Source organism: Dermacentor silvarum, chromosome 1 (assembly GCF_013339745.2).
Source record: "Dermacentor silvarum isolate Dsil-2018 chromosome 1, BIME_Dsil_1.4, whole genome shotgun sequence".
Classification (NCBI taxonomy): domain Eukaryota; kingdom Metazoa; phylum Arthropoda; class Arachnida; order Ixodida; family Ixodidae; genus Dermacentor; species Dermacentor silvarum.
This window is the reverse complement of record NC_051154.1, coordinates 193719254-193746181: the sequence shown is the minus strand read 5'-3', so window position 1 is coordinate 193746181 and position 26928 is coordinate 193719254. Positions and strand designations below refer to the sequence as shown.

Here is a 26928-nt window from a genome sequence, read left to right as displayed (position 1 = left end):
CATTTAACAGGATGTCAAGCAGACGCTGAGCAGACGACGCGGCGCGGATGAGCACATCTCGAGGGGCATTCGGCCTTCCTATTGGCTAAGAATTCTTGTAGCTTCCAGGGTGCTGCAGCCAGCTTGTGAGATTGAGTATAGTAAACATTACTTTCTGGCATGTTCCACAACTGCTCTCCACCAGCTGTCGAGGCAGGGCTTTGTTCTTTTGATGGCTCGTTGATGATGACAGTGGCCAAAGGCATTCGTTTCGTTTGTATTGGAGGAATGGCAAATACTCGCCTGCCAGTGTTGCTATCTATGTTGCCATCTAATATTAGTGTCACACGGGCACTTTCGAACTAGATAGAGCCGGAGTAAAACTTAAATTTCTTAATCCCGATCTAAAGTGCCCATGTGACAGTGGTACGAAAAATGGATTGGTGGAAATATGGTGCTGCCATCGTCATATTGAAACAGTAACTTTGACCACCAGGTTCGCCTGCATATAAAAAAGGCAAAGCGGGGGTAACGTCAAGGCTAAATATTTTGAGAAAATGTTCGCCATACATTAGAATAATTACGGTATACCATTTGTTATCAGTGGGTTTGACTGAATGCAGTGTCTGTCCATAAGTTTGTGCAGTACATTTCTAAAAAAAGTTATTTTAGAAATCCTGTATTTTTATTAGAAGTATCTAGTATGGATAACCTTGACATGTGATTATTTACTGGTGGATAAATTTTCATTTCAGCCTGAGCGCATTGATCCACCAGATCCATCAAAACCTGATTATGATATTCGGGCGGATGTGTGGAGCCTTGGCATTTCTATGGTGAGTGTGCCTTCTTAAATAAAGGTGCTGGCAAGTCTCTAGTGGTAGTGAATGAGTTTTTATTTTTGTTGTTTGTAATGATTAGGTAATGGTTGGGTAAATTTTGGGACATCAAAGTTTCATACCTTATGCTATGCTATTACTCTAAAAAAAAAAAAAATGCACACACACATTACAATGCACTTGTTTTGCAGGCACCCATATTTCTACATTTGTTTTGGTTTAATTTTAAGAAAAAAAAAAGAATAAAAACCCCTCTTTGGCTGTCATTTTCGTTTTCAAGGTCTTGAAAACCATTAAATTAATGGAGTCCTTAGAACTCCTTCAATTTCATTTTTGACTAAGCTTCTTGGATTCTGTTTGGTTGATTGGATGCAGTTCAAAAGTCTAAATAATTCAATCCCGTTGGTACATACTGGGGATTAATTCAATTCGTTAGGAAATAACTGGAGGTGTTTTTTGTATCTTTCTTTATTTGTGTCCAGTTTAAGGCAGCTTCTGCATTTCTGAGGACAGTGTTTCTTTTTGAGCTAGAAAACATACTGTTGCTTTTAAAAATGCCTTGGAAGTTCTTAGAACTCTTGAATTTTTCCCACAGACTACTATGAACCTTGCTTAATGTTTGCTTGTCTTTCTTGAGAAAAATAGTCTGTGAGCCACCGTGCATAATTATCTCAATGCAGCATTGTTGACCGTTGCCGACTGCTTCTTGCAGGTTGAGCTTGCCACTGGCCAGTTTCCTTATCAGGATTGCAAAACTGACTTTGAAGTTCTAAGCAGAGTCCTCCAGGATGAGCCCCCTTCATTGCCTGATGATGGCACTTTTTCACCCGAATTCTGCTCCTTTGTCAGGCAATGGTGAGTTGATGCCATTTTGTGCTGTTGGAGTTGCATAAATTTGGTGGCAGTCTTTATGGGCAAAGCGTTTAATGTCTTCTGCTTATTTTTTCAGCCTCACAAAAGACTACAATAAGAGGCCAAAGTACAAGAAACTTCTGGTGAGTGTGATTTTCTGTGGTTGTTAACAGGATAATATTTAGACATACAGTCACACCTGCATATATCGAACTCACAAAAAAACTGGAATTAGTTCGATATGTCGAGTAATTCGATATAGAACATTTAAAGAATTTGACAAGTACAAAACGCACCTCATTAAAAAAGTGTTCTTTATTTCCTAAATACATGTGCGGCGGGCATATTAGCGCGAGAAATAGTCACCGATCTTCTGCTTTTTCATTTTTAAAGCATTGTTGAGCATACACTTTTCAACATTCTCGAGTGACACGGAAAAGCCGAGCCCACAGCCTTCTATGGACGCGCAGTGGCGGCGAACAACGCTCAGTGCATGAAGTGCATCAGAACACGTGGGCGGGTCGGAACTGGTTGCGCCCTCGCAGTTACTGTCGCCGGCAAGATCCCTAGCCAGATCGGCAACGATGTCTTCGTCAGAGAGCTCTCCGGTGGTTGCAACGTGGTCGTCAACGGTGACAAAGTCTGTCCCTTCACAAACGGCACCCGGGAACTCGGACAGCTGGCTAAACAAATCGTCAAGTTCCTCAATTGGTGTATCGCCATTTTCGGATGAGCTTGCGCCAGCCTCGCCGGAAACACCGAGTCCACAATGACGGAAGCAATTCTGAATCGTTTCTTTTTTGACGTCATTCCCTGATGCATTCGCCCAGTAGGTCAATTTTCAACTCCCGGCCAGTGCGAAGGTTTAGCAAAAGCCGTTGCACAAGGCACTTTCTATAGCCTGCCTTCAGCGCACGAATGATGCCTTGATCTAAGGACTGCAGCACTGAGGTTGTGTTCGGCGGCAGGAAACGAAGCTTAATATTGCTGACGCTTAACCTTACAATGATGCGCAGAGCAATTATCAATGAGTAAGCAGATTTTTCTGCCTTCGCTTACCAGGTCATTGCCCAGGACTTAAGCCAGTTGCCAAAAATTTCGCTTGTCATCCAAGCTTTTCCGTTGGACCTATAGATCACCGGAACAGAAAGTGCGTTCTTTAGGCACCACGGCAATTTGCTCTTTCCGATCACGACTGGTCAAAGCTTGGTTGATCCATCGACGTTGGCGGCGAGCAACACCGATATTCTGTCTTTGTTAACTTTCCCACCGTGGGACTTGTCATAGCAACACGCCAGAGTTTTGTTCGGCAGCATTTGCCAGAACAAAGCAGTCTCATCGGCATTAAATATGTGACGGGGATGATACCTTGTCGTGTTGTCACTCCAATTCTCTTCAATCCACTTCTGCATGCTGCTGACGTCCACCGCGCGGCTTTCACCGGTGACAGCCCAGCCGACAATGCTGTGACGCTCTTTAAAACGCTGCAGCTAACCTGAGTCGCCCTTGAAGTCGGGTCTGTTCAGAAGAACAGCGAAATCCTTCGCTTTCTGTTCAATTATGGAGCCAGAAATCGGGATGTTTCACGACCTAACATCCATGAACCACTTGCACACTGCTGCCTCCACGTCTTCATATGCAGCCGTGTGTACTCGTTGGGCGCCGGTAGCATCTGGTCTCTTGTCCGCCTTAGCCCTAACGTGGGCTTATTCTTCAGTATCGTACTCAGTGTACTTCTTGGGATGCTGTATGCTGCGGCGACATCCGACTTCTTTTCTCCGCGTTCAACTCTTGTGATGATTTCCAGCTTTGCGGATATTGGCAGGTTCTGCCGTTTCGCGGCAGCAATCTCTTACGGAGCAGACGAGCGCTGCGTTCCGAGGACGCGACTTTGCACACAATCTTGCAACTTCACGAACGACAGAATACTGAAGCAATCGAGCTGATCGCATGCAGGCGCACGTGGCTGTGAGTGAGAGAGAGAGAGAGAGTAGTTGAACCACTTTTTCTAGGGGGTGGCTGTCCGAGTGAGCGAAAGCAGCGACGCATGCGCGCAGTTGGGCTAAACCACTTTTTTGGGGGGGGGGGGGGTAATGGCGGCTCGCCCGGTCACCGGTCGCGTATACGGTGCTCACCGTGCGGGAAAGCCAACTTCTGGGGTAGTTTTGCGCTGCTTGAAGTTCGTTATATCGATAGCGGCTGCTATTTTTGTTCAATGTAACCGTAATCTTTGCTATATATTGTCATTGTAACATTACGGTGTTCAAAAATGTTCAATATACGGGGTAATTTGATGTAAACGGGTTCAATATAGTCGGGTTCGACTGTAGTACAGTACATTTCAGTTAATTTGACTCCAGTTAATTGGAAGAGAGAAAGAGTAAAATTAGTGAAAAAGAAACAGGCCAGCCTAGACACAGTAAGGGTAAAGGTAGATGAATTCAGGCTGGTGCTCTCAAATATGCAGCTTTAGAATAAGATGAAAATAACATAGGGGTAATGAATGAAACCATAACTAGGCTGATTTCAGAAGCAGCAATTGAAATGAGAGGCAAGGCACCAAGGCAAGGAGTAGGCAAGCTCTCCCGAGTAACAAAGGCCCTAATAATGACAAAGCATGAAAGTGTCTAGCTCAAGAGATCAGATAGAAGTAGGCAAGCTCTCCCAAGTAACAAAGTCCCTAATAATGACAAAGCATGAAAGTGTCTAGCTCAAGAGATCAGATAGAATTCGTTGAACTGTCAAAACTGATCAACAAGAGGAAGCTAAGGGATATTCGAAATTATAACATGGGAGAGATTGAGGAAGCAGTAAAACATATCCACAGCATGAAATCATTGAGAAGAAAACTTGTCATAGGACAAGGCAAGATGTATGCACGGAAAGATGAGCAAGGTAATAGCAGCAATTTCGATGACATAGCAAAAGCGGCGAAAGAATTCTATACTGACCTGTACAGTACCCAGAGCAGGCAAGCTACTTTCATTCCAAGTAGTGATGAACAGGATAAAGAGGCTCCTTATATAACTAGCAATGAAGTTAGAAGGGCCTTCCAAGACATCACTCGAGGAAAAGCGGCTCGATAGGAACGAATAACAGTCTGTTTAATCAGATGGAGGCGATATTATGCTTGAAAACCTTGCGGCCCTTTATACGCAATGCTTCACGATTTCAAGTGTATCAGAATGCTGGAAGAATGCCAAGATTATACTAATCCATAAGAAGGGTGACGTTAAAGAAGTGAAGAATTATAGGCCCATTAGCTTGCTCTCAGTATTGTATAAAATATTCACCAAGATAATTTAAAACATATCGGGAAAACACTTGACTTCAGTCAACCAAGAGAACAGGCTTGCTTCACGAAGGGATATTCTATGATGGAGCACATCCATGTCATCAATCAGGTAATCGAGAAATCTGCGGAGTACAATCAACCTCTCTATATGGCTTTCATAGATTATGAAAAGGCATCTGATTCAGCTAAGATACCAGCAGTCAGAGGCATTGCATAATCAAGGATTACAGGAGGCATACGTGAATGTCTTGGCAAATATCTACAAGGATTCCACAGCTACCTTGGTTCTCCACGAGAAAAGTAGAAAGTTGCCTATCAAGAAAGGGGCCAAGCAATTAGACAGTCTCTCCAATGCTATTCGCTACATTCTTTAAAGAAGCATTCAAGCTATTAGACTGGGAAGGCTTAGGAGTGAGGGTCAGTGGCGAATATCTCGGCAACCTTCGTTTGCAGATGACATTGTCTTGTGCAGCAACACTGGAAACAAATTACAACAAATGATTGAGGACCTTAATCGAGAAAGTGTAACAGTTGGTTTGAAGATTACTATGCAGAAGACATTGGCCAATAGCCAGGGAAGGAAACAAGAATTCAGGATCGCTAGTCAGCCTCTAGAGTCTGTACAGGATTACGTTTATCTAGGTCAATTACTCACAGGGGACCCTGATCATGAGAAGGAAATTTACAGAAAAATAAAATTGGGTTGGAGTGCATATGGCAGGCATTACCATATCCTGACTGGGAGCTTACCACTGTCGCTGAAAAGAAGTGTACAATCGTTGCATTGTACCGGTGCTAACATTTGGGGCAGAAATTTGGATGCTAACAGAGAAGCTCGAGAACAAGTTGTGAGGACTGCTCAAAGAGCAATGTAAAGAAAAATGTCAGGCGTAACGTTAAGAGACTGGAAGAGAATGTAGTGGATCAGAGAGCAAACGGGGATAGCCGATATTCTAGTTGACATTAAGAGAAAAAAATAATGGAGCTGGGCAGACGATTCAATGCGTAGAGTAGATAACCGGTGGACCATTAGAGTTGCAGACTGGGTGCCAAGGGGAAGGGAAGCACTGTCGAGGACAGCAGAAAATTGGGTAGGGTGATGAAATTAGGAAATTTGTAGGTGCTAATTGAGAATCTGCTAGCGCAAGACAGGTGTAATAGGAGATTGCTGTAGACATAAAAATAGGCTGATGATGATGCTGAAATAAATCCCAACCAAAGGTCTTGGCTGGTACCCATGCATTTCTATGGGCCCAAACTTTCGTTATTTCAATCCTAAAATTGACCTTTGCCGGATAATTCGTACTTGACCAGTCAGCTGCATGTGCCTGACCCCTATGGTGACACCAATAGCGACCACTTTAGTGGCAGCATCTTTCTCGGTGGAGCTTAAAGGAGAGTGAATACGTTGAATACACGTTCAAAAATCTATCGAAAACGGCAATTTTTGGCCTGCCCTAGGAAGATTTTGAAGCAATAACCATAGCTCAGAATGTCTGATTACATAGGATACAAAACCAAAACCGCCATTGTGGCGTTTGTATGCTTTACTGCATAACATGAATGTACTGCGGCCAAGTTGACTTCAAAAACCGTGCGGTGCAGCTGACTTTAAGAAACTGGCTGCAGCACATATTAGACCGTTGCCCTTTTGTCTTGCTAAAAAATTGCATGCACATGGTAGTTTTCTACTTTGTTTAGGAGCTTCATTGTCATTTCGACATTAGTTTTCTTTGGATACAGAAAGTGGGTGCACGTTTGATTAGGGGCATGTTGGACTTTGGAAAATAATATAAATAAATAAATAATTACTGCCAAATGAATTGGTGGTGTGTTGGTGGTTTTTCTGCATTTTTTTACTTCAACTTGCTGGACAATTTGATCAATTTTGTTGGTCCCATCAAGGTCAAATTAATGAAAGTCGATTGTATGTACTTAGTACTTCTGAATGTAGGCACAGTAGCATGTTTCTCTCCTCCCTTGTAAAAAGTGTTGTACAGTCCAGTGATAGAGCAACTGCTCGACATTAAAAAATGTTAGGTTGAGAAAGTAGAGTGTTAGTATGGTATGCGCTATAAATACCGGGACCAACAGCATTAATCTGAATTTGACCTAGTTATTACTCATTGTGACAGCAAAACATAAATGGTAATATATAATCTTTCGCTTAGTCTCATCTCTCTTTAAAGATAAAGTATTGGCGATGTTTTGTTGCCATTGTTGAGATCAGCTGGGAGGCCTAACAAAAGGCACCACTGTTGCCACATAAGTGCTTTGATTCTTATATACCAGATGACACCACAGTGTATGGCATTGGCCGTACGTTTGTCATGCAGAATGTTCTACTAAAAGTCTCTGCAAGTACATGCACATAGCAAGGCTGTAGTCGTTTTGTGTGCGACCGCGTAAACAGCCAAAAAGCTATACTAAAACCATCTAGTGCTCCATTAAGAACCACAAGGGAGAAATCTTCGACGGATTTTCGGCGTCTGCGCCAACCGGCGTCATTGAGAACAATGCGCCGCCGGTTCACGCTCGCTCGGCGCCGAAAGACCGAGCAGTCCAGACTTCAGCGCCGACGGCGTAAGTGGCGGTAGACGCAAGAGGCAAACAAACAATGGCCTCCGAGATGGCACGGCGCGCAATGTGAGCGAGCTCGGAGACGATTTACAAAGCGAGCTTCCGGCGTTGCTGTCCGCGAGTGCCCCGTCTGCGTCCTAAGCAGCCGATCGCTCGCGCGAGCTCCGGCCATTGAAAATGGTGCAGCTTTGTACGGCATCATTGATAGTGATGCACTCTTTCTAGACAGGGACATGCAAGGAACGCCGAAGTGCACACTTAAGGCCCGTCCACGTTACCGGCACGGCAACTTGCCGCACGCCGTTTGCCGTTCGCAGGCCGCTGTTTGTCGGCGGAGTGGCGAGATTTCCTTGCCGCAGACAAGATGGGACCGGGACCCATTTATGCGGCAGCCGTACAGCGAAGTGGCCAATCAGTGACCGAGGAGTGGTCACTCTGGCACTGACGGCAGCCTCACCGCCGCCGATCGTTCGGCAGTGCCGATATCGTCGCTAGGCCTTCTCCAGCTCACTCGAAAGCTAAAGCTGATGGCACTTCGGAATGAATGACTGACACTCACAAGCCGCAATATTTTCTCACCGTTTATGTCGCTGTTTGAAATAATTATACACAAAGAAGAAAATGCGCTGATATTAGCGGCGCCGTCGGCTGCGATGCGGGTACAACCGTCGTCTGCCGTCAGTAGCCGTGCACTGCAGCTCGACAAGTATCGCAGCTCTCGTTCGTGTTTAACGTTCGACAGTGGATATCGTTTTTCATACAATGTACAATTTACGCGTCACGTTATCTAGTGGAAGGTATTTTGCTAGGAACAGAAGCTCCTGGTGATGCTATCCATGCTTGTCAATGGTGCTACGTTTTTCAGTACAGACAACCAGCAAAACACTGAAAATCCGTCTGCACTAGAGCTACGGACATGTTTTATCAAGCTTTAAAACTACAAGAAGTCCTTATAAAGTAAAAAGCAACATATTGCAAAACTGACCGGCTAAATTGGGGCCAAGGATCTGGCCACATTGCGCCACGCTTGAAATACGTCGAAGCTGAGAGTCTCCTGTGGTTGAGAGCCGTCAATAAACCTCGTTGAGCGTCCACGCCGCGTGCCGCCGGCCGGCGCCGCCGCCAAAAATCCGTCGAAAATCGGTTCTTTGTGGTTGGGCCCTTAAGCTCTTTCCAAGAGACTTTGGCTGAGATAATGTAACAGATTTATCACAATGCTGCTTCTTTTTGTGAATCCTCAGTGGCCGGAGCGGCACTACACCTAAGTTATCACCAGGCTCGGCTTGTAATGAACGGGGGCGATAAAAAAATAAATTGAATGTAAACATTCCTAAATTATACCAGCATCTACCAGATTGTTAATTATACCGGCATGAAGTAGTTGGTAACGTCTTCACGTTACCAACTACTTCACCTTTAGCTTGAATTTCTCCGTCCCAGCACCATAAAGCTAGTTTTGTTGCTTTTTTTCTTTGTGATGTGTCATACCAATATGTGGGATCATTTTGTGGTACCTTCTTCTTTACTGAGCCAAAAGCGCATAAATGTGTCAGTTTAGCATGCTCATGGACAACTAAAGGTGTCCGCTGTCATTAATTGGGAACTTCTGCCTATTGTGGCACATTGCTAGTATCCCAGTGCACATTACGTATGCGTCAACTGCATAGATTTCACGGGCCTGTTCGGGGAGCTGTTTTTCTGATATTGTGCTCACAAGCCACTATTTTTTTCCCTATAACATGGACATGGCCCAACAAAAAGTGCCAGATTCTTGTGATATGTGGTTGTATCCTTCTTTATATTGGTGGTGGTTAACAGCAGACCGTGTGGATAATTCTATTGGTCATGCTGCGCTTGCATGTTTCTGTTAAAGATCTCTGCTCAGCTCCAAATGTTTTCTCAGTGCATTTTCTTTAGACAGTATTTGGTGTTTTTTTCCAATCTAATCTTGCAAAGTATGAATTAACCAGTTTTCTTGTTTTTTTTTTTTGGGGGGGGGAGGGGTATTCTTATGCAATGTGCACAAGAGGCATACCTTGGAGCTCTAGGATCACCTATACATGAAAAGCAGGCAACAACCTAATAAGTTGTGTTGCTGCGTCATTGTTGCAGGAGCATCCCTTCATAAAGCGGTACGAGACGAAAGAGGTGGATGTAGCAGCATGGCTAGCCAGAGTGATGGACAGCTCCCAAGATGGCCAGTGAGAGAGAAGAGGTGGCTGATGCAGGCTCCCATGGAAGCAGCAAGCAGATGCCAAATCGAATGCTTTGTCCAATTTCCAACCCCCCAGCGGCTTTGCCCTCACATGTCGCCATGTTTTTTCACGCGACTAAGCAGGATGGCACAGCACTAGAGCATAGGTTCCAGATAAGAGGCTGGCAGGTCATGCCGATTTTCATAGCTGCCCAGCTTGGGGTCTCAGCCTGGAGCAAGGTATGTAGGATGCAGTGTACACATGCAGCAGGGACTTCAGCGATGCCTTTCCAGTGTATTCACACCTTCTCCACTGGGCACACCAGAGACCAGAATTAGTGGCTGTACAGTTGTAGGTGCTCCCCTGATGCCAGCTTTGACATCTTGTCATGTGATGCTGTGGGCTGGATAATCAACATAAATGTAGACAGGGGAAGCAGTCAACTTAAATTAGGAGAAGGTACTGGCTGTGTTTTAGTAGCCTTTTATAACAATGGTCTGCATTGCAGGATATCAATCTGCTTTCTGTGTACCTTGCTCCATGAAAAAATGCTTTTGCATAATGCCCAGCTTGGCCTAAAGAGCAGCACAGTCATTTGGATGCTCCAGTGCCATTGCAACGTTACCGAGTACCTCGCTTCTTCTAATCTGTGTCTTCTGTTCCTGCTTTGAGGACTAGAAAACACCAATGGCCACTGAAAACTGCTCACAGGGTTGAAGACCATGGTCAGCTACTGTAGATGTTCTCAGCAGGGAGTATAAGTTGTGTTTGTGCTGTTTGCCTCTGGCGGCCAGTTTCCCATGAAAAGAGAAGGCTTCTTCTTTAGTGTATTTAGCGAAAAAAAGTATTTACTCTGAACAAAGAAAAATCGACGTGTTGTGCACAAGTCTGATTATTGGCAGCAGGCGCAATGAGCATTGCATGCATCACAATCAGCAGAGTATGGTACCCATTTTAAGAGTTTAGAACTTTTAGCCTTTTCTTTTACTTGGTTTTCCATCTGGAAAAGACCATATGAGGGTTTTTTTTAAAGGGAAATGGGGAATTCAGATTTTTACAAATTGACGTGTTTTTATATTGTATAGAGCTGGCACCATTTTGGATGTAGTGCTTATAAAAAAAAAGTCTCAGTTAGGCGAAGCATCGCTTGCGATAGCAAACTAGTGGGCAGCTATATGAAGCAAGGATAGCAGTTTTATTGGCCGTTTAAATACACATAGTGTACTAACTAAATTAACAAGCATGGTGCCACACGCAAAAGCAAACATGAACGCGTCTCACTCTATGACCATGGAAACTCGCTGTCAAAACGCTGTAGTGAGTAAGCGCGGCAGCAGCAGCGAGCGAATTGACCTTCATTCCACCGCTCGCATCAACGCGAACTAAGCCGCGAATACACAGTGCAGGGAGGAAGGACTCTGCCCCCGCCGCAGATGGCTTTCAAGATGAAGCTTCCCAGGCGGGAGCGCACGGCGTAGTATGCAGCCTCCCCCCTCCCTAACCTCCCCCCTGGAGCCTTACAACCCGGCAGGGGTGCGCGTGACTGGAAGATGATGCGCTTCCTTCCCGCTTCCCACCCTTGCGTGCGCGAGATTGAGTCGCGTTCACAAGCTCACCCTCGCATGTTTTCACTCGCAATTTTATCACTCGGCGCCAATTTTATCGCTCGTGGACTTTATACAGAACCTCGCAGCGACGGCGATGCCGACGACATAAATGCGCCTGGAGTGTCCATATAATTGCTATCGCAATAAAAATTTTAGCACTGGTTGTTTTTGGTAAACTTTAGTGGAAGAGAATGCGTAATGCTCTTTAGCCCTCACAGGAAAATTGAAGCTTGCAGAGTGCTGCTACTCCAGCATATCAGTTCTCCGTGCAGCCATCCTGCTCAGACAGAAAACATGCAATCCTACTGTATGTACCAACTTAAGTGGCTTTGCATTAAGACCTTGTTTCAATGCATTTATTGTTTGTAAATGCTCGTGAAAGCACCCTGGCACATGGACTATGGGACTTCTTGTTAATGCTAGGCGTTAGTTTGAAAGTACCATGTCCTATATATTGCTAGTTGCTCACCATTCATGAAGGAGACAGTGCTTCGTTCTTTCTTGTTTTAACAACTACTGTTATTAAAAGTGTAAAATGCTTTTTGTCCATAGCATTGTTTCTGAGGCTTCCTAGGTTTGCTGAAAATTGTCTGGAAAGACTGTTGTGGCTGCATGAAATTTCTTTAGCTCCACAGTTTAATTGGCTCATTGCACAAGGAAGAGTAGACTTAGTGCAATAACACCTGCATACATGCTTAACCCTTTGAGGGTCACATTTTTTTAATACTGCAGATTTAAATTCTTCAGAGCGACTTATTTCGATAAAAAGCAAGTGAATGAATTTTTTTTTTTTGCAGACAATACAGGGGTAAATTTTTAAATGCATGCAGTTTCATACATAGTTTATTGTTAAATACTTGGAAAAACTAGCATAATTTTTTTACAGATGTAAAAACATTCACAGAACTTGCGTCTTATGTAGGCTTGACACCACTAAGGTCTGTATTTTGATATCGCGTGTCTAGCAGAGGGTGTGAACCCAGCAAAGACTGCGGTGCGGTGACCCCTGAGCTTCGTCCTAATTAAGGATGAAGAGCCACAAGAGTGGAGTGTTAGAGAATACAGCCCCAGGACACGTAGCCATAGTGAAAGCGAGGCATGCCATGTCGGTGCCCTCAAGCAAATGGATGCAGTTGTGCGTACCCTTTATAAAACCAAAGCGAGCGAACAACTTGCGGTAATGAATTGTTAGATTGCTAGACAAGGTTCTATCAGTTCTTGTGCATCTCCCAAAAAGAGTTGCACGCATGGCAGTATTGCTGCTTTGTGAGCACCCGCCTGTAAACGAGTAATGGCATGCCTACAGGAGGTCCATGTGAGTGAGCATCTCGCGGTAACCAACTGTTTAAGTGGTAAGAAACGGGAAAGAAATCACTTTTCCTGATGCCCGTAAATTGAAACAAGTGTGAGAATGATGATTATAAAGTGTGCAAGCGTGAGCACGCAGAAGTTAACTAGGCGAAGTCGGAACATTCCCGAACTACTGCGGTGACAGCTACTATAGAGCGAAGCGAAAAATTAGTTTTTGTGGAAGCCGACGGATGGCAGCATGATAAGAATTTTTGTAGAAGTCCCGGAAGGTTGCAGCACCTTCGGTGAAAAAGGCGCATTTTTTCAAATGTTTCGTCGCTGACATACGTGTATGACTCTCAAAGGGCTAAGCGTTAAGTACATGGAGGAATTGCTTATTCTTTACACAGTACATGAAATGAGGGCTGGTGATCTTACTGAGCAGAGTACTGGAGAGATTCCAACAACAGGACATTTGTTGCGCTATTGGTAAAATTTGCCAGTATCTTTTTCTTTGGCCAGGTAATCCGTTGCGGGCTCGTTTTTTGCTTTTTATATATTAGTAGCTATGATTAGAGCTTTTGCACTTGTGTTATCAACTGAAAAAATTGCTGTCCAAGACATCTTTTTCCATGTTGGTTTACATTCTCCTCCTCCTGGTCACTTGTTCTGCAGCTATTGACGGAAAGTGCCCTAGTACTGTTGCTGATTGAGGAGCATGGTTTGCAGAAGAAACTTGATCAAGACATCTTGTGACAGATGGTGATTGTTGTATATGCTTGCTCTATCGTCCGCCTTAAAGTCCTGTCAGTAACTCCAGTTTATCTTGGTACAAGACTTTCCTTCTCAAGTTGCTTTTCACTTCATTTCACTTCACAAGGACTACACTGTGGTTAGTAACTGCTTGAACTAAGTGGTGCCTTAGCTGTTCCGTTAATCCGATCCTGTCTGCAACTATAGATGGTGCATAGGTTGTGCCCAGAGAAATTATTTTGTTCTTCTGCTTCTGCTTGCCTAGATACCAAACGCTTGTTTCGGGTTTGTGACATTCTTTATTCTCAGAGATTAAGGTAGACATTCTTGTGAATATTTTGAGATTTTTCCACCATGCATTGCCTCTGCCAGCTTCCATATGCTATTTTTTAACTAGGTGTGCCTGTTTAACAGGCTGGAGGGTTTGCAGTTGTTGCTGTTACATTACATGGCTAGGTCTGCCTTTGTGATATAGATGCTTGTGGAGATGGAACAACTTTTTGTTCACACTCTAAGCTGGTCTTCAACCCTGGGGGAAGGGGTGTATAGCCGTGTTTATGTATAAACAAAGCTGCTTGTGTCTTGTCTTGTGTGACTAGGCTAGGATCTTCTCTTGCTCTCAATGCGTTGTCCTACTTAAGTCTCCCCTAGCCGGCTGCTTCCGTGTTTTTGCTGGGAAGCAGCATGTGCAGATGTGATGTACATAATGTTTCACAACAGTGTAACCTATATATAATAGTAGATCTACATACTATTCTGATGTAAATACAATTGAAACGTGTCTGTAATCCCTCACTGTCGCATGCAGAGGGAAACGTCTTGTCGAGTAGAGGGGCAACCTGTGTGCGTGTGCTTTTTTTTCCCTCATTGTGAAAATGCGGCTAGTCAGTTTTTCTACGTTTATTCACATGCTGCACTGAGTGATGGGCTGCAGTCATTGCCTGGCTGCTGCTTTAGTGTGCAGTCATGCATACACAACCTCTGGAGACTTAATTTAGGGTCTGGCTGGATGTCCATTGCATTGAACAGCCTTTAGTTTTTTCTTCTGTGCCATTGTACGTGTGCAGGGGCTGTGATGCCTTTTTTTTTTACCTCATTCTTTGTGATGAGTTAGGCACACTAGGGAACTGGGGTCAAGTTGACATTTAGTCAGCTGTGACTAAAGTCCGTATAGTTAAAAATGTGCTTGTAAGTGGCATTCACCTTCAGTGAAGGGACCCTGAAACAGGTTACTTTAGGTAAAACAATGAAAGGGGCTAGTTGGTGCACTTTCATGATTATGTTGCACTAGTTTTACACTGGCAAAATAAGGACGCGGACGGACGAAGCGCAAAATACCAATGCTTTATTTTTGTTTGAGAACACATTAATATACAATAAAGTGAAAAATTGGGGGGAGGGGGGGGGGGTGGACACTTTGTGTGGAAACTTACTCAGGTTACTTTGTTTTTGGGACGGCCATATCTGTTCGAAGTCAGCTGTTTGTCAGGCTGCTCATTTTTTGACACTTAAGAAACCATTCACAGTACAAAAGCCACACTTCGTTCATGTAGGCTACATTCATGCTCCTTGGTGGGCCAAAGATGGGCTACGCAGTCATACAATTGAGACATTGGCTATACATTCATGGGCAACAAAGCCCTTCTTCTTTCTGGGGTTTTACGTGCCAAAACCAGTTCTGATAATGAGGCACGCTGTAGTGGAAGGCTCCAGATTAATTTTGCCCACCTGGGGTTCTTTAACGTGCACTACAACGCAAGTACACTGGCATTTTTACATTTCGTCTCCGTCAAAATGCGGCTGCCGCGGCCGGGATCCGATCCCGCAATCTTGTGCTGGCCGCGGCGGCTGGAGGCGAAGTGTGAAAACGCCTGTGTGCTTGCGTTGTAGTGCACGTTAAAGCACCCCAGGTGGTCAAAATTAATCCGGAGCCCTCCACTACGGCGTGCCTCATAATCAGAACTGGTTTTGGCATGTAGAACCCCCGAAAGAAGATGATGAGGGGCTTTGTTGCCTCTGAATGTATAGCCAATGTCTCAATTGTATGACTGCATTCACAGCAGCATAGGCTGTCAACATGATGATGCTGCTGGTGGTTCCTTATCAGCCATAAGCCACATGAAATAGGTGTAAAAGTGTAGGAAGGTGGGAGAGGGAGGTAAGAGCTTTCCTGTGGCTGAAGTGATCACGAGCTGTGTGCCACCTTCCGAACTGTTCCAGGGTCCCCTCAACGAAAGCCAGTGTTGTAGCACGCTTTGGGTGAGCATTTTTGTTGGGGAGTTGTGTGCAGAATTTTTATTTAATGCAAGAATTGTCCGACAAAGTATACGGGGTGGGGTTGAGAAGCATTGTGGGTGCATTGATCTGGTATACAGTAGGTGCACTTGCACTTGTAGCTGTCATGTCGTATTCTTTTGTTGCTTCAAAGTGTCTGGTTGTGTTTCCTCTTGTCAAACTTACGGGTTGTTTCTACTGCTCATTTTTCGTCATGCCCATAGTAAGGAGACGCCACTAAACACCGCGGGGAGGGTGTGCTGCTTTGTTGCAAGTAGCTAAGCAATAAGCAATGAAAGCAACTGCTGTCCAGTGCAGTAGCTATCTTCCTTCCTGACAAGGAAAGCCCACAGGCATAGATGTAAAATTTTTCAAGTATAGGAGACCATGCATAAAATTCTTTGGCCCTGGCTCTTATTTTTTATTTTTCATCTTATTTGATGCTGTTGTGGGGAATATGAAAAACTGAAAACTGGGCTTTAGCTGTGCTGCCAGGCCGGCATGGGATGTGGTCATTGGTGTGAAATAGGGGTGAACTAGTTTATTCACAGAGTGTTCAAAATGCCATTGTTGCCATTGCACACACTGTTCGGTGTCGACAGTGTCCTATCTGCAATGCATCATTGGAGCCGATGAGGCACTTTGTCTTGCCCACTGTCTCTCTCTCAGCACTGTCTTATTGTTTAAAATGCACTTGTGCTGCTTTTGGTGGGCAGTTAAGGCAAGCTTACTTCATGAGCCATTATTACTGGAAACTTTAAGCCTTGGGATATAAGTCTTGCGCCTTCTCTGTTCTTGTCCATCATGTAAGTGGGTGTCAGCCAGTTGAGTGCATTTTCCCCGGCCCTATTGCAGACTGTGTGTACCACTTCAGATATTTTGGCTATTTTCGTGTTGCCCAGTAATTATAGGACACACACGCAGTCGTAACGTCATGTTGTTTGTGACCAACCACTTGGGGCCCTAATGAATTCGCACCACTTGTAGGGAAATTGCGCTGGAATTGGCAGCATGTGGCAGTGGCCACGTATTCAGGCCATTGTGTTGTGTGTGGATGTACCAGTACCACCATCCCACGGTAGAGCATGGAAAAAATGTGACTGCAGCACTGGAACAGCCCGCTGCAGCTTTTCACCCACATGGTGTGCATCAGTGGGTGAAGCTGGTGCTTGCAGATCGTGAGCACACATTGACATGGTGCCACTTCTTGCAACTTGTTTATCTTATCAAATGATGCACAAAGATGATCTTCGAAGGCTGCTGCTGAGTGCATTTATTGAGGCCATTTTTCATTTTGAACTTGAGCGCAATTGCTTCCTCTACCAGTTTTTTTACTATGAGACATCAAGCAGTATCTAAGTGACCAGTGTGTGTTGGTATGAACGAGAGGCGCAATGCACAACCTGCCTGCGCCTGGCAGTGCCAACTGTTTTGCATTGGGCGTTCTACCTGCCTTGCTTGCTTGCTGGTTCCCTGCGGCGAAATCTCGGCAGATGTATGCTATTGTCGACCGGTGGGGCTCAATTGTTTTGCAAGATGCGAATAAAAAGTGGCATTCTGCTCATGACCTAGTGGCTGTTTCTAACATAACTGATGTTTGCAGCTGGCACCATGTTTCTGCACTAGAAAGTGCATAATAAGACATTATTACTACGTGTAAAAAGACTTAAAAAAAAAAAAAAAACGGGACCATGCTCCCATGTTCTTTTTACGCTAGTAATCATGTCTTATGCTCGTTACCAACTAGCCCAACTTTCTGCTTAACTAGAAAGTGCCTTCTGTAGTGGATTGCACTGGCTACACAATCACAAAGGCGCTTTTGCTTTACTGTAGTGGTGCTACTGACAGTTTGGACAGCCGTACGAGCAGAACACATTTGTCATGGACCGGGCTGGCCTAACGTAACTTCACTTCGCACTTTTCTGTGGGCAAATAGCAGCAGAAGCTTCCGACTAGCGAGGGTTGCGCTATGGTATAGCAGCAGAGCAGTGAGAGCAAGACTGTTTAACATTTTTGCTCTCTGAGAACAGCTGTGAGAGAGGGGCAAATACGTCACATGACAGGTTGTTTGGCCTCTCGGGATTATTCTGCGAGGTGGCTGCAAGATGTATTCGTGGTTTGTGGGTGCAACTGTACATGGTTGTGCGCTTTAGCTGCTCAAGTAGAGCTGGACACAACTTGAGCTCCAGCCACCGTTGCTGCTATTGTCAAAGCACCTCGGGAAAGCGAGGACGCTTTTCTGTTGCCCCCGTTGCTTTTGACGCAGACAAGATGGAATTGGAGAAAACACTCAAAAAGTCGAAACCCTCGGTTCAGGGTTTTGCTGTGGCCATGGTGGGCTACTCCCACAACCACCACTTGCGGTGTTCCCGCGTGGAGCTTATTTTCACGACCAACCTCGTGTGGAGACGCAGCGGCACGGTGCAGAATGTTCGCTTGCTTAGTTGCGTTACGTGAAGCGAAAAAGAGCGGCGTTCGTCACATTGCCAGGGTTCGTATACCGCCTTGAATTTGGAAAAAACAGATTCAAGGGCCCTTAAAACTCGTTGCAAATAAATATGCTACTTGAATTCCTTGAAAGCAACTTTTGAGCGTTAAGTGTAACTGTCTGTCGGAAAACCTACCTAGGTATTTCGATTTCGCGTTTTTGTTTAAATCACCGTTGCCATCGTGGAGCTGGACAAAGCCAGATCAAGTGACCAAGCTGTGCCAGCATTTTGTTTTGCACACCGCAGGCATCGTTGCTCCATTGTAGGCTCACAGACTTTTTCATCGGGTGAGAAGGAAAGGGAGCGCGGTCTCCTCTCTGGCTTGTACGAGCCGGCGCTGCGCTACTTGAATGTGTTGCCGTCGCATGCTGCCGAACGATGTGGATATATGTTTGAATATGCGCCACTTTAAGGCGAATGCCTTATATGTCTCATTGTTCAGTCGACCTTCAACGTCCTTGAGCGAAAACCGCGTCGTCGAAGGGAATCGTACACGATGACGACTCGGTGGTATCGTGTCTTGCCTATATGCGAACGCTCACGCAGAAATTCTGATGATGTGCAGGTCACCGCCGTCGTCATCTTCTATGAGTAAGCAAGCAACGCTCAATTCTGATGGTGCGCGGGTCACCGTTGTCGTCGTGCTAATACAGTTCAGGCGCTCGAACCCACGACCTTCGGTGGGAGTCGAAACCACTACCTTTGGATTTAAGGCGAAGTTAATGAAGGCCCAGTTAATAAGAGTTCAGGCGCTAGAACCCACGACCTTTAATTTTCATTAGGGTGAGGTTAATTAAGGTAGCGTAAATAAACGCACTCGAACCCGCGACCTTTTGTCGGAAAAAATAAGTTACAACGCATTCGAATGAGCATGTAAAGTAATTTAATGAATGTCTCTTGAGCGCGCAGGCTTTCGCCTTCACCCTCTTTGGCGTATGCTAAAGTGACTCAATTTTTCCAAGCGGTTCAGCAATATCGTTATTTCAATAATAAAGAAGAAGGTGGCTATTTTAAATGTAATCAATCGGGTATCTAATGAATTCTCATTTACACAGTGGTTGTCTGTACCAAGTTGTAGCTTTTCGAGTTCGGCATTCGATACTGAAATTATCCGAGCGTGCAATCACCCGATTCTTGACTCTGCCCCCTTGTGGCCACGTGCAATTTATTGAAGCATCATCATCATTATTGTCATCATCACCAGTAAGGATAGGTGTGTGCTTAGAAGACACTCCCGAAGGACGTATACCGTACTGACACTGTATCTAATAGAGTTGTCTGGTTACGCGAGTGATGATTAGCGGCGACAAGAAGAAATGCGTTCATTTTGCAGCAAGACTGTTACATGCGACTGGGAGACGTCGAAAACATTTGTATTTAAAGGAAGCGGGGGAATATGAGGGTTGTTCTGCAGGCAAACTTTGAAGTGTGTTGAATAATTAGGGCTAAATGAAAATGGTTAAATCCTCTTTTGCTGTCTGTTTAGAGCCGCATATCAAACTCTTGCAAAGTTTTCTCGCTGCCCTGGAAGAACCGAAAGTGGCAGTAATGTTGTATTTGGAGAGAATGGGGGTCAAGTTGTGGCTGAACCTTGCGGAAATTTTTAACTCTATTGTTTTTTAACAGTATTTGCAGCAAACAACTTATTCAGGCGTATGAAAGCTTTACAAGCGTATTTCACGAACCGCTTAAAAAGTTCCCGACAATGTGTCCAACGAACTCAACTTGCCGCAAATTAGACATTCTAGTGCAAATCTTTTGAATGATTTGTTGCGAATGTCTCAAGTGTGTCAGTTAAATGCGGTGGCCTTTGAAATCGCTGAAGCGCTCTACGGCTGTATGAAAAAAAAAAAAAAAAAATTCCAGGTTCTAGAACTGTACATGGACAGCATCTTCATATTCGGTGCAAATGAGGATGATGTCAAAGAATTACGAACGTTGGAAATGTCGCTCAATACCTGCTTTCTGCCACTTTCATGCGTTACACGAGGTTTGTAGTAGGCTTCCCCGCTACCCTCTGTATAATAAAAGAGGCACCTTGTACATACTAGGGTGTTTTAGCTAACTTTGTTGGGCCAAGCATTAAAAAAAAAAAAAAAAAAAAAAAACATAGGCGCCACGCATGTCGAATTTTCGCAGTATTGTTCTGAGCCGTATGGAGCACGTCATATTTTTTCCAATCCGCCAAGCTCGGTAATTAACAAAGATTGCTTAATTAACTTTTTAAATCAAAACTCTAGCGAAAATATTCAATACAAAACTTGTAGCGCTTGTTCAGAAACATCAAATTATTTAATCAGTGCTAAGATAACTGCCCTCTAATGTTTTCCCAGCCTTTCTTTAAAATGCGCGAAATTAAAAGAAAAAATGCCACGTGACTACCGGCTAACGCGCCGCGCTTTCAGTGCCCTTAAATGTAAGTTCAACGAATAAGCAAAGGCTGCTCCGCGCACTGGGGTCAATTGAAGTCCCTATAGATTGAACAGGTTGTCAGTGGCTGCCGCGATCTTGGTTTTTATCTCCGTCCTTCATCACACTGTCACCCTCTCATCCTCCGTCGTATTTCTTCATTGGTGCGTAAATAATAAAACAAAAAAAAAATGCCTGCACTGCGTCAAATGCGGCCTCCGGTCCCGTATCGCATTCGCACGTGGCGGCCGCTTTCTCGCTGAAGAACTTTATTTTTTCTTAAAACGAGGGGGGGGGGGGGGGTACCCCCCTTCTGTCACTTGACGTCCATCGCAGTCACCGACAGCCTGTTCAATCGATCTCTGTGCGCGGATCAGCCTTTGCTAATTCGTTGAACTTACATTTGAGGGCACTAAAAGCGCGGCGCGTTCAGTCACGCGGTATTTTTTAAATTTCGCGCACTTTAAAGAAAGGCTGGAAAAACATTAAACAGGGCGCTTATCTTAGCACGGATTAAATAATTTGATGTTTCTGAACAAGCGCTACAACTTTTGTATTGTAGCTTTTTCGCTAGAGTTAGTATTAAATGAACGAATCACCTTGTTTATGTTTCGTGGAAATGTAGGAGGGTATACGTGAGTAATCTGTTGAGAATGTTCAGAGTGTGTGGATTAATTATGGCCTTTGCAGGTAATTTTTTTATGCAAGCACTCCTGTGCGTTATAAGTGTTTTTGAGGAACCAACGGCGTATAATATACGTAGGTGTACTGGAAGAATGATAACAACCACTGGTGATCAGGTTTGGTGTAAATGCGCGTAACATTACGGCCAATGTTCATGGGAAGGTGTGTGAGTGAAGTACGGCCTTCGCTAAACATTTGTTTCACAACTGCACGAAAGCGTTATAAGCGGGTAACGTATAAACCGCGAGAACCAGACGGCGGCAACCTGCCTGAAGACTGCGATTTAAAGCGGATGGAAGCATTAATCGGTCAGCAGTCGCGATAAGCAAGAGACGTTTAGAGTATTGGTGAAAAAAAAAAAAAAAAAAAACAGGGAAGAGGTTGAAAAGACTACAGGTATAGGTAACTGTACAATGCATATGATAGACCAGGACTGCACAACATACGGCCCGCGGCTGAATTCCAACAACTATGGTGTGCCGCAGTGAGAACATGACTAAGAAACATAATAGAAGACATTAACGTTTGGCGTCAGCAGGCACATAAAAGCAAGGACGGTGTTGGAGCAGATGGTCTCTTGTTTGGAACAGATAAGAAAGGCACGACCACCGAACGCATTCGTGAAGTTGCCAAGACATTGACCGCCTTATTCGCGCAGCGTCCATAATTGAATTTAACATGCGCTGTTCCAACATATGTCGATTGAATGATCGCGAATGGTATAGTGACTGCGAATAGATGCTTTTGTTTCGTGTGTTCGTCTTACTTTTCAATCTTGACAATAATTTGCTCACATGGCGGCGAATCGGCAGTAAGCGCCAGTCAAGGTTACTTAGATCTATTTATATTGGAGCCGATGACATCGGTCGACCCTTTCCATAAGGCGATACGTATCGACACATATTATGGAGCTCATAATTAAGGGACAAAGGCTTGTCAGGCTGATTTCTTGACATGCTGACGGCCCGACTCATGCCGGTATTACGATGCAGATACAACCACTTCTCGTCAATTATAACGACTAACGCCGCAACGTTTTGTATCCGTGACATGCTTAAAACTTTAAAACCTGAGTGTGAATGGCGTCCTTTTTAATAACTATCAGCATCAGTTTTTTTTTTTCAATTCGAAGATTATCTTAATTCACGTGTGAAAACTTCATACCCTGTCGATCGAACCCCTTCTAGCAAAGTCCTTGATAAAAAAAAAAAAAAAGGAAACAAAGCTAACAATGCTCTGAAGCTGGCGCCTGTTTTTGGGAGCGCCTAAGTCTGGGATGCCAGATTTCTTTGACGACTCGTAACACGAGTCGCCGTCTGTCTTCAAGGACCAGCGTGGCATGAATTACAAGACATGCCGAGGACAAGGGACGGGTCCAGGGCACCTTCAGATGGAGGAGCTGATCAAAACATAAAGAAAACCGGGAGAGGGGGCTGATAATGATGATGATGTGGAGGATCATGATGATCCTTCAAAATATGGCATGTGCCCTCAAGGGGGAAGAGCCGAAAATCGGGTGATTGCAAGAACCCGCCGTGGTTGCTCAGTGGTTATTGTGTTGGGCTGCTGAGCACGAGGTCGCGGGATCGAATCCTGGCCACGGCGGCCGCATTTCGATGGGGGAGAAATGCAGAAAATACCCGTGTACTTAGATTTAGGTGCACGTTAAAGAACCCCAGGTGGTGCAAATTAATCCGGAGTCCCCCACTACGGCGTGCGTCATAATCAGATGGTGGTTTTGGCACGTTCGGTAACGAACACACGCGTTCGGGACCCGTTCGTTAAAAAATGCACAAAAAAAACGTAGTTTATATATCCCTCTGTCATGTGGGCAGACATACGTAGGGCAGACCGGAAGGTGTCTGAACGTGCGCCTTCAAGAGCGCCATCAAAAAACTCAGAAGGGCAGGGATGGCTTCTTGGTACAACATTGTTATGAGTGCGGGTATGAGTGCCTCTCTTGTATGACACTACAGTTATTGCTATAGGCACATACATGACCACACCAGACTCATAATAGAAGCAGCGGTAATCGAAGCGAGCAATGTGGTAAACAAGCCTGATAGCCCTCTCGACCAAGGAGCTATCTTATTTGGGATGCGCAAGAAAAGATGCGCCCGTTCCTTGACAATGACTGGTGTCGGGCACTAAATGTTTCGATTTGGTCTGTCATAGATATGAGCCTGCGCTGGTGTAAAATTGCGCATCTGCGTCCCATATATATGCTTTTTTTTCTGAAATAAAAATTCAGTTGGAAGTCAGCGCTTGTCTACGTCTGTCTCTTTCGCCGTCCATTGTCCAAGTTCGAGCTGTTATACGTCATGGTTAAGTAGTCAGGCTTCCCTTATTCCCATATAGGCTTTGTTGCGGTTCCACGGGTACCTTTGGTGGGCTGCGAGTGGTTACGATGCCCGAGTGCTCATTGATATGCCCAGCCTCACTCACCATGCATGGGCTTATTTTAGCGCCGGAAGCTGCTAGTGGCTTCTGCTGGGAAAAGCGGTCATATTTATAACTTCTATAGTGTTTCCGAATATTCGCTCATGACGAGATCTATCTTATTCTTCACTACTTCGGATGAGGTCTGTTCTCCGCAGAGTTATGTTTCAAACAGCTGTGATTCACTTTTGTCAATATTTGCGAGCGTGTTGTTAAATATGGCAAAATAGTTGTATTTTGACAATGACATATAAAGACCGCTATTGCCAAACGACGACATAGATTCCCTCTATATTGCTGCAGGTTCAAGTAGAACACTATAATATCTAACAGGTCGATACAAATATCCCAGTGGAAAAATCTTCAACTTTAGACAGGACGGACAACGACAAATGCAAAATGCAATATTTTACGAGGTAACTTCTTTCTCGTCTTTGTTCAGCGCCAAACACCCCGTTGCACGCGATGAGGAAAACGAAGTGCGTTCGCCTGCGCTCGCGCCGTGATTGCTCGTTCCGAGAACGCTACGAAGAACGATAGGTCACCATTCCGCAGCAGCAGCAGCAGCTCTTGCCGTTGAACAAGAAGGCACGTGGCCTTACTTTAAGTCTACAAGCCTCTCACGCCAGCAACACCTACAGCAGCCAGCATCGCCATGAAGACCGCGAATATGCGACGCCCGAGCATCATCACATGCCAAGACCTGTAAGGGTTTATGGTGGCGTTGCCGGGAGACACCACGAGCGCACACGCTCGGCGCGCCCTTGTGCCAAGCCTGAAGGGCCTGAATCTTCTGCGCTACTTAGTGGTATCCCTAGGTTCACCAGGACCGACCGAGAGCTACCACGGTGATTTCGGCAGCGACAACTAGCTGTGTCAGCGCCTCATGAACGTTACATCGACGCCGGCCAGCAACAACAGTTGTGGATCCGGCTCTTCAAGACGGCCGAGTGGACTCGTCCTCGAGAGCAAGAAAGAGGTGTTGCAGCGCATCGCGAACTGCCTACCGGAATCCTGTACGGCTTGTACGTCAAGGCTACTTCCACCAGCACCGGCCAGCAGCAGCATCTGCAGCTGTGGATTCTTCTTCTGAAGACGGCCGAGTGGAATCCACCCCGGCAGCGAGGAAGAGCCGCTACAGCGTATCGCGAACTGCCTACGGGAATTCTGTACGGCAATTCTACGTCAAGGCGACTTCCAGCAGCATCTGCAGCTGTGGATTCTTCTTCTGAAGACGGCCGAGTGGAATCTACCACGGCAGCGAGGAAGAGCCGCTACAGCGTATCGCGAACTGCCTACGGGAATCCTGTACGGCTTGTACGTCAAGGCGACTTCCACCAGCACCGGCCAGCAGCAGCATCTGCAGCTGTGGATTCTTCTTCTGAAGACGGCCGAGTGGAATCCACCCCGGCAGCGAGGAAGAGCCGCTACAGCGTATCGCGAACTGCCTACGGGAATCCTGTACGGCAATTCTACGTCAAGGCGACTTCCAGCAGCATCTGCAGCTGTGGATTCTTCTTCTGAAGATGGCCGAGTGGAATCTACCACGGCAGCGAGGAAGAGCCGCTACAGCGTATCGCGAACTGCCTACCGGAATCCTGTACGGCTTGTACGTCAAGGCGACTTCCAGCAGCACCGGCCAGCAGCAGCATCTGCAGCTGTGGATTCTTCTTCTGAAGACGGCCGAGTGGAATCCACCCCGGCAGCGAGGAAGAGCCGCTACAGCGTATCGCGAACTGCCTACGGGAATCCTGTACGGCAATTCTACGTCAAGGCGACTTCCAGCAGCATTTGCAGCTGTGAATTCTTCTTCTGAAGACGGCCGAGTGGAATCTACCACGGCAGCGAGGAAGAGCCGCTACAGCGTATCGCGAACTGCCTATATACGGGAAGCCTGTACGGCTTGTACGTCAAGGCGACTTCCACCAGCACCGGCCAGCAGCAGCATGTGCAGCTGTGGATTCTTCTGAAGACGGCCGAGTGGAATACACCCCGGCAGCGAGGAAGAGCCGCTTCAGCGTATCGCGAACTGCCTACGGGAATCCTGTACGGCTTGTACGTCAAGGCGACTTCCAGCAGCATCTGCAGCTGTGGATTCTTCTGAAGACGGCCGAGTGGAATCTACCACGGCAGCGAGGAAGAGCCGCTACAGCGTATCGCGAACTGCCTATATACGGGAATCCTGTACGGCTTGTACGTCAAGGCGACTTCCAGCAGCACCGGCCAGCAGCAGCATCTGCAGCTGTGGATTCTTCTTCTGAAGACGGCCGAGTGGAATACACCCCGGCAGCGAGGAAGAGCCGCTACAGCGTATCGCGAACTGCCTACGGGAATCCTGTACGGCAATTCTACGTCAAGGCGACTTCCAGCAGCATCTGCAGCTGTGGATTCTTCTTCTGAAGACGGCTGAGTGGAATCTACCACGGCAGCGAGGAAGAGCCGCTACAGCGTATCGCGAACTGCCTATATACGGGAATCCTGTACGGCTTGTACGTCAAGGCGACTTCCAGCAGCACCGGCCAGCAGCAGCACCTGCAGCTGTGGATTCTTCTTCTGAAGACGGCCGAGTGGAATACACCCCGGCAGCGAGGAAGAGCCGCTACAGCGTATCGCGAACTGCCTACGGGAATTCTGTACGGCAATTCTACGTCAAGGCGACTTCCAGCAGCACCGGCCAGCAGCAGCATCTGCAGCTGTGGATTCTTCTTCGGAAGACGGCCGAGTGGAATCTACCACGGCAGCGAGGAAGAGCCGCTACAGCGTATCGCGAACTGCCTACGGGAATCCTGTACGGCAATTCTACGTCAAGGCGACTTCCAGCAGCATCTGCAGCTGTGGATTCTTCTTCTGAAGACGGCCGAGTGGAATCTACCACGGCAGCGAGGAAGAGCCGCTACAGCGTATCGCGAACTGCCTATATACGGGAATCCTGTATGGCTTGTACGTCTAGGCGACTTCCAGCAGCACCGGCCAGCAGAAGCAACTGAAGCTGTGGATCCTTCTTCTGAAGACGGCCGAGTGGAATCTACCACGGCAGCGAGGAAGAGCCGCTACAGCGTATCGCGAACTGCCTACGGGAATCCTGTACGGCGTGTACGTCAAGGCGACTCCCAGCAGCACCGGCCAGCAGCAGCATCTGCAGCTGTGGATTCTTCTTCTGAAGACGGCCGAGTGGAATCCACCCCGGCAGCGAGGAAGAGCCGCTACAGCGTATCGCGAACTGCCTACGGGAATCCTGTACGG

At 46.0% G+C, this 26928-nt stretch overlaps 1 protein-coding gene across 1 annotated transcript in view; it reads left to right on the top strand.

The window, feature by feature from the left end:
• The window catches only part of LOC119436590 (dual specificity mitogen-activated protein kinase kinase 7-like), a 42616-nt gene extending 25385 nt beyond the window's left edge, over positions 1 to 17231 (top strand). Inside the window, exons 7-10 of the mRNA XM_037703478.2 lie at positions 735 to 815; positions 1531 to 1673; positions 1768 to 1813; positions 9658 to 17231. Of these exons, the coding sequence (XP_037559406.2) occupies positions 735 to 815; positions 1531 to 1673; positions 1768 to 1813; positions 9658 to 9750 (363 nt within the window). The 3' untranslated portion in view covers positions 9751 to 17231. The remainder of the gene's footprint in view (positions 1 to 734; positions 816 to 1530; positions 1674 to 1767; positions 1814 to 9657) is intronic.
• The last annotated feature ends 9697 nt before the right edge of the window (positions 17232 to 26928 follow it).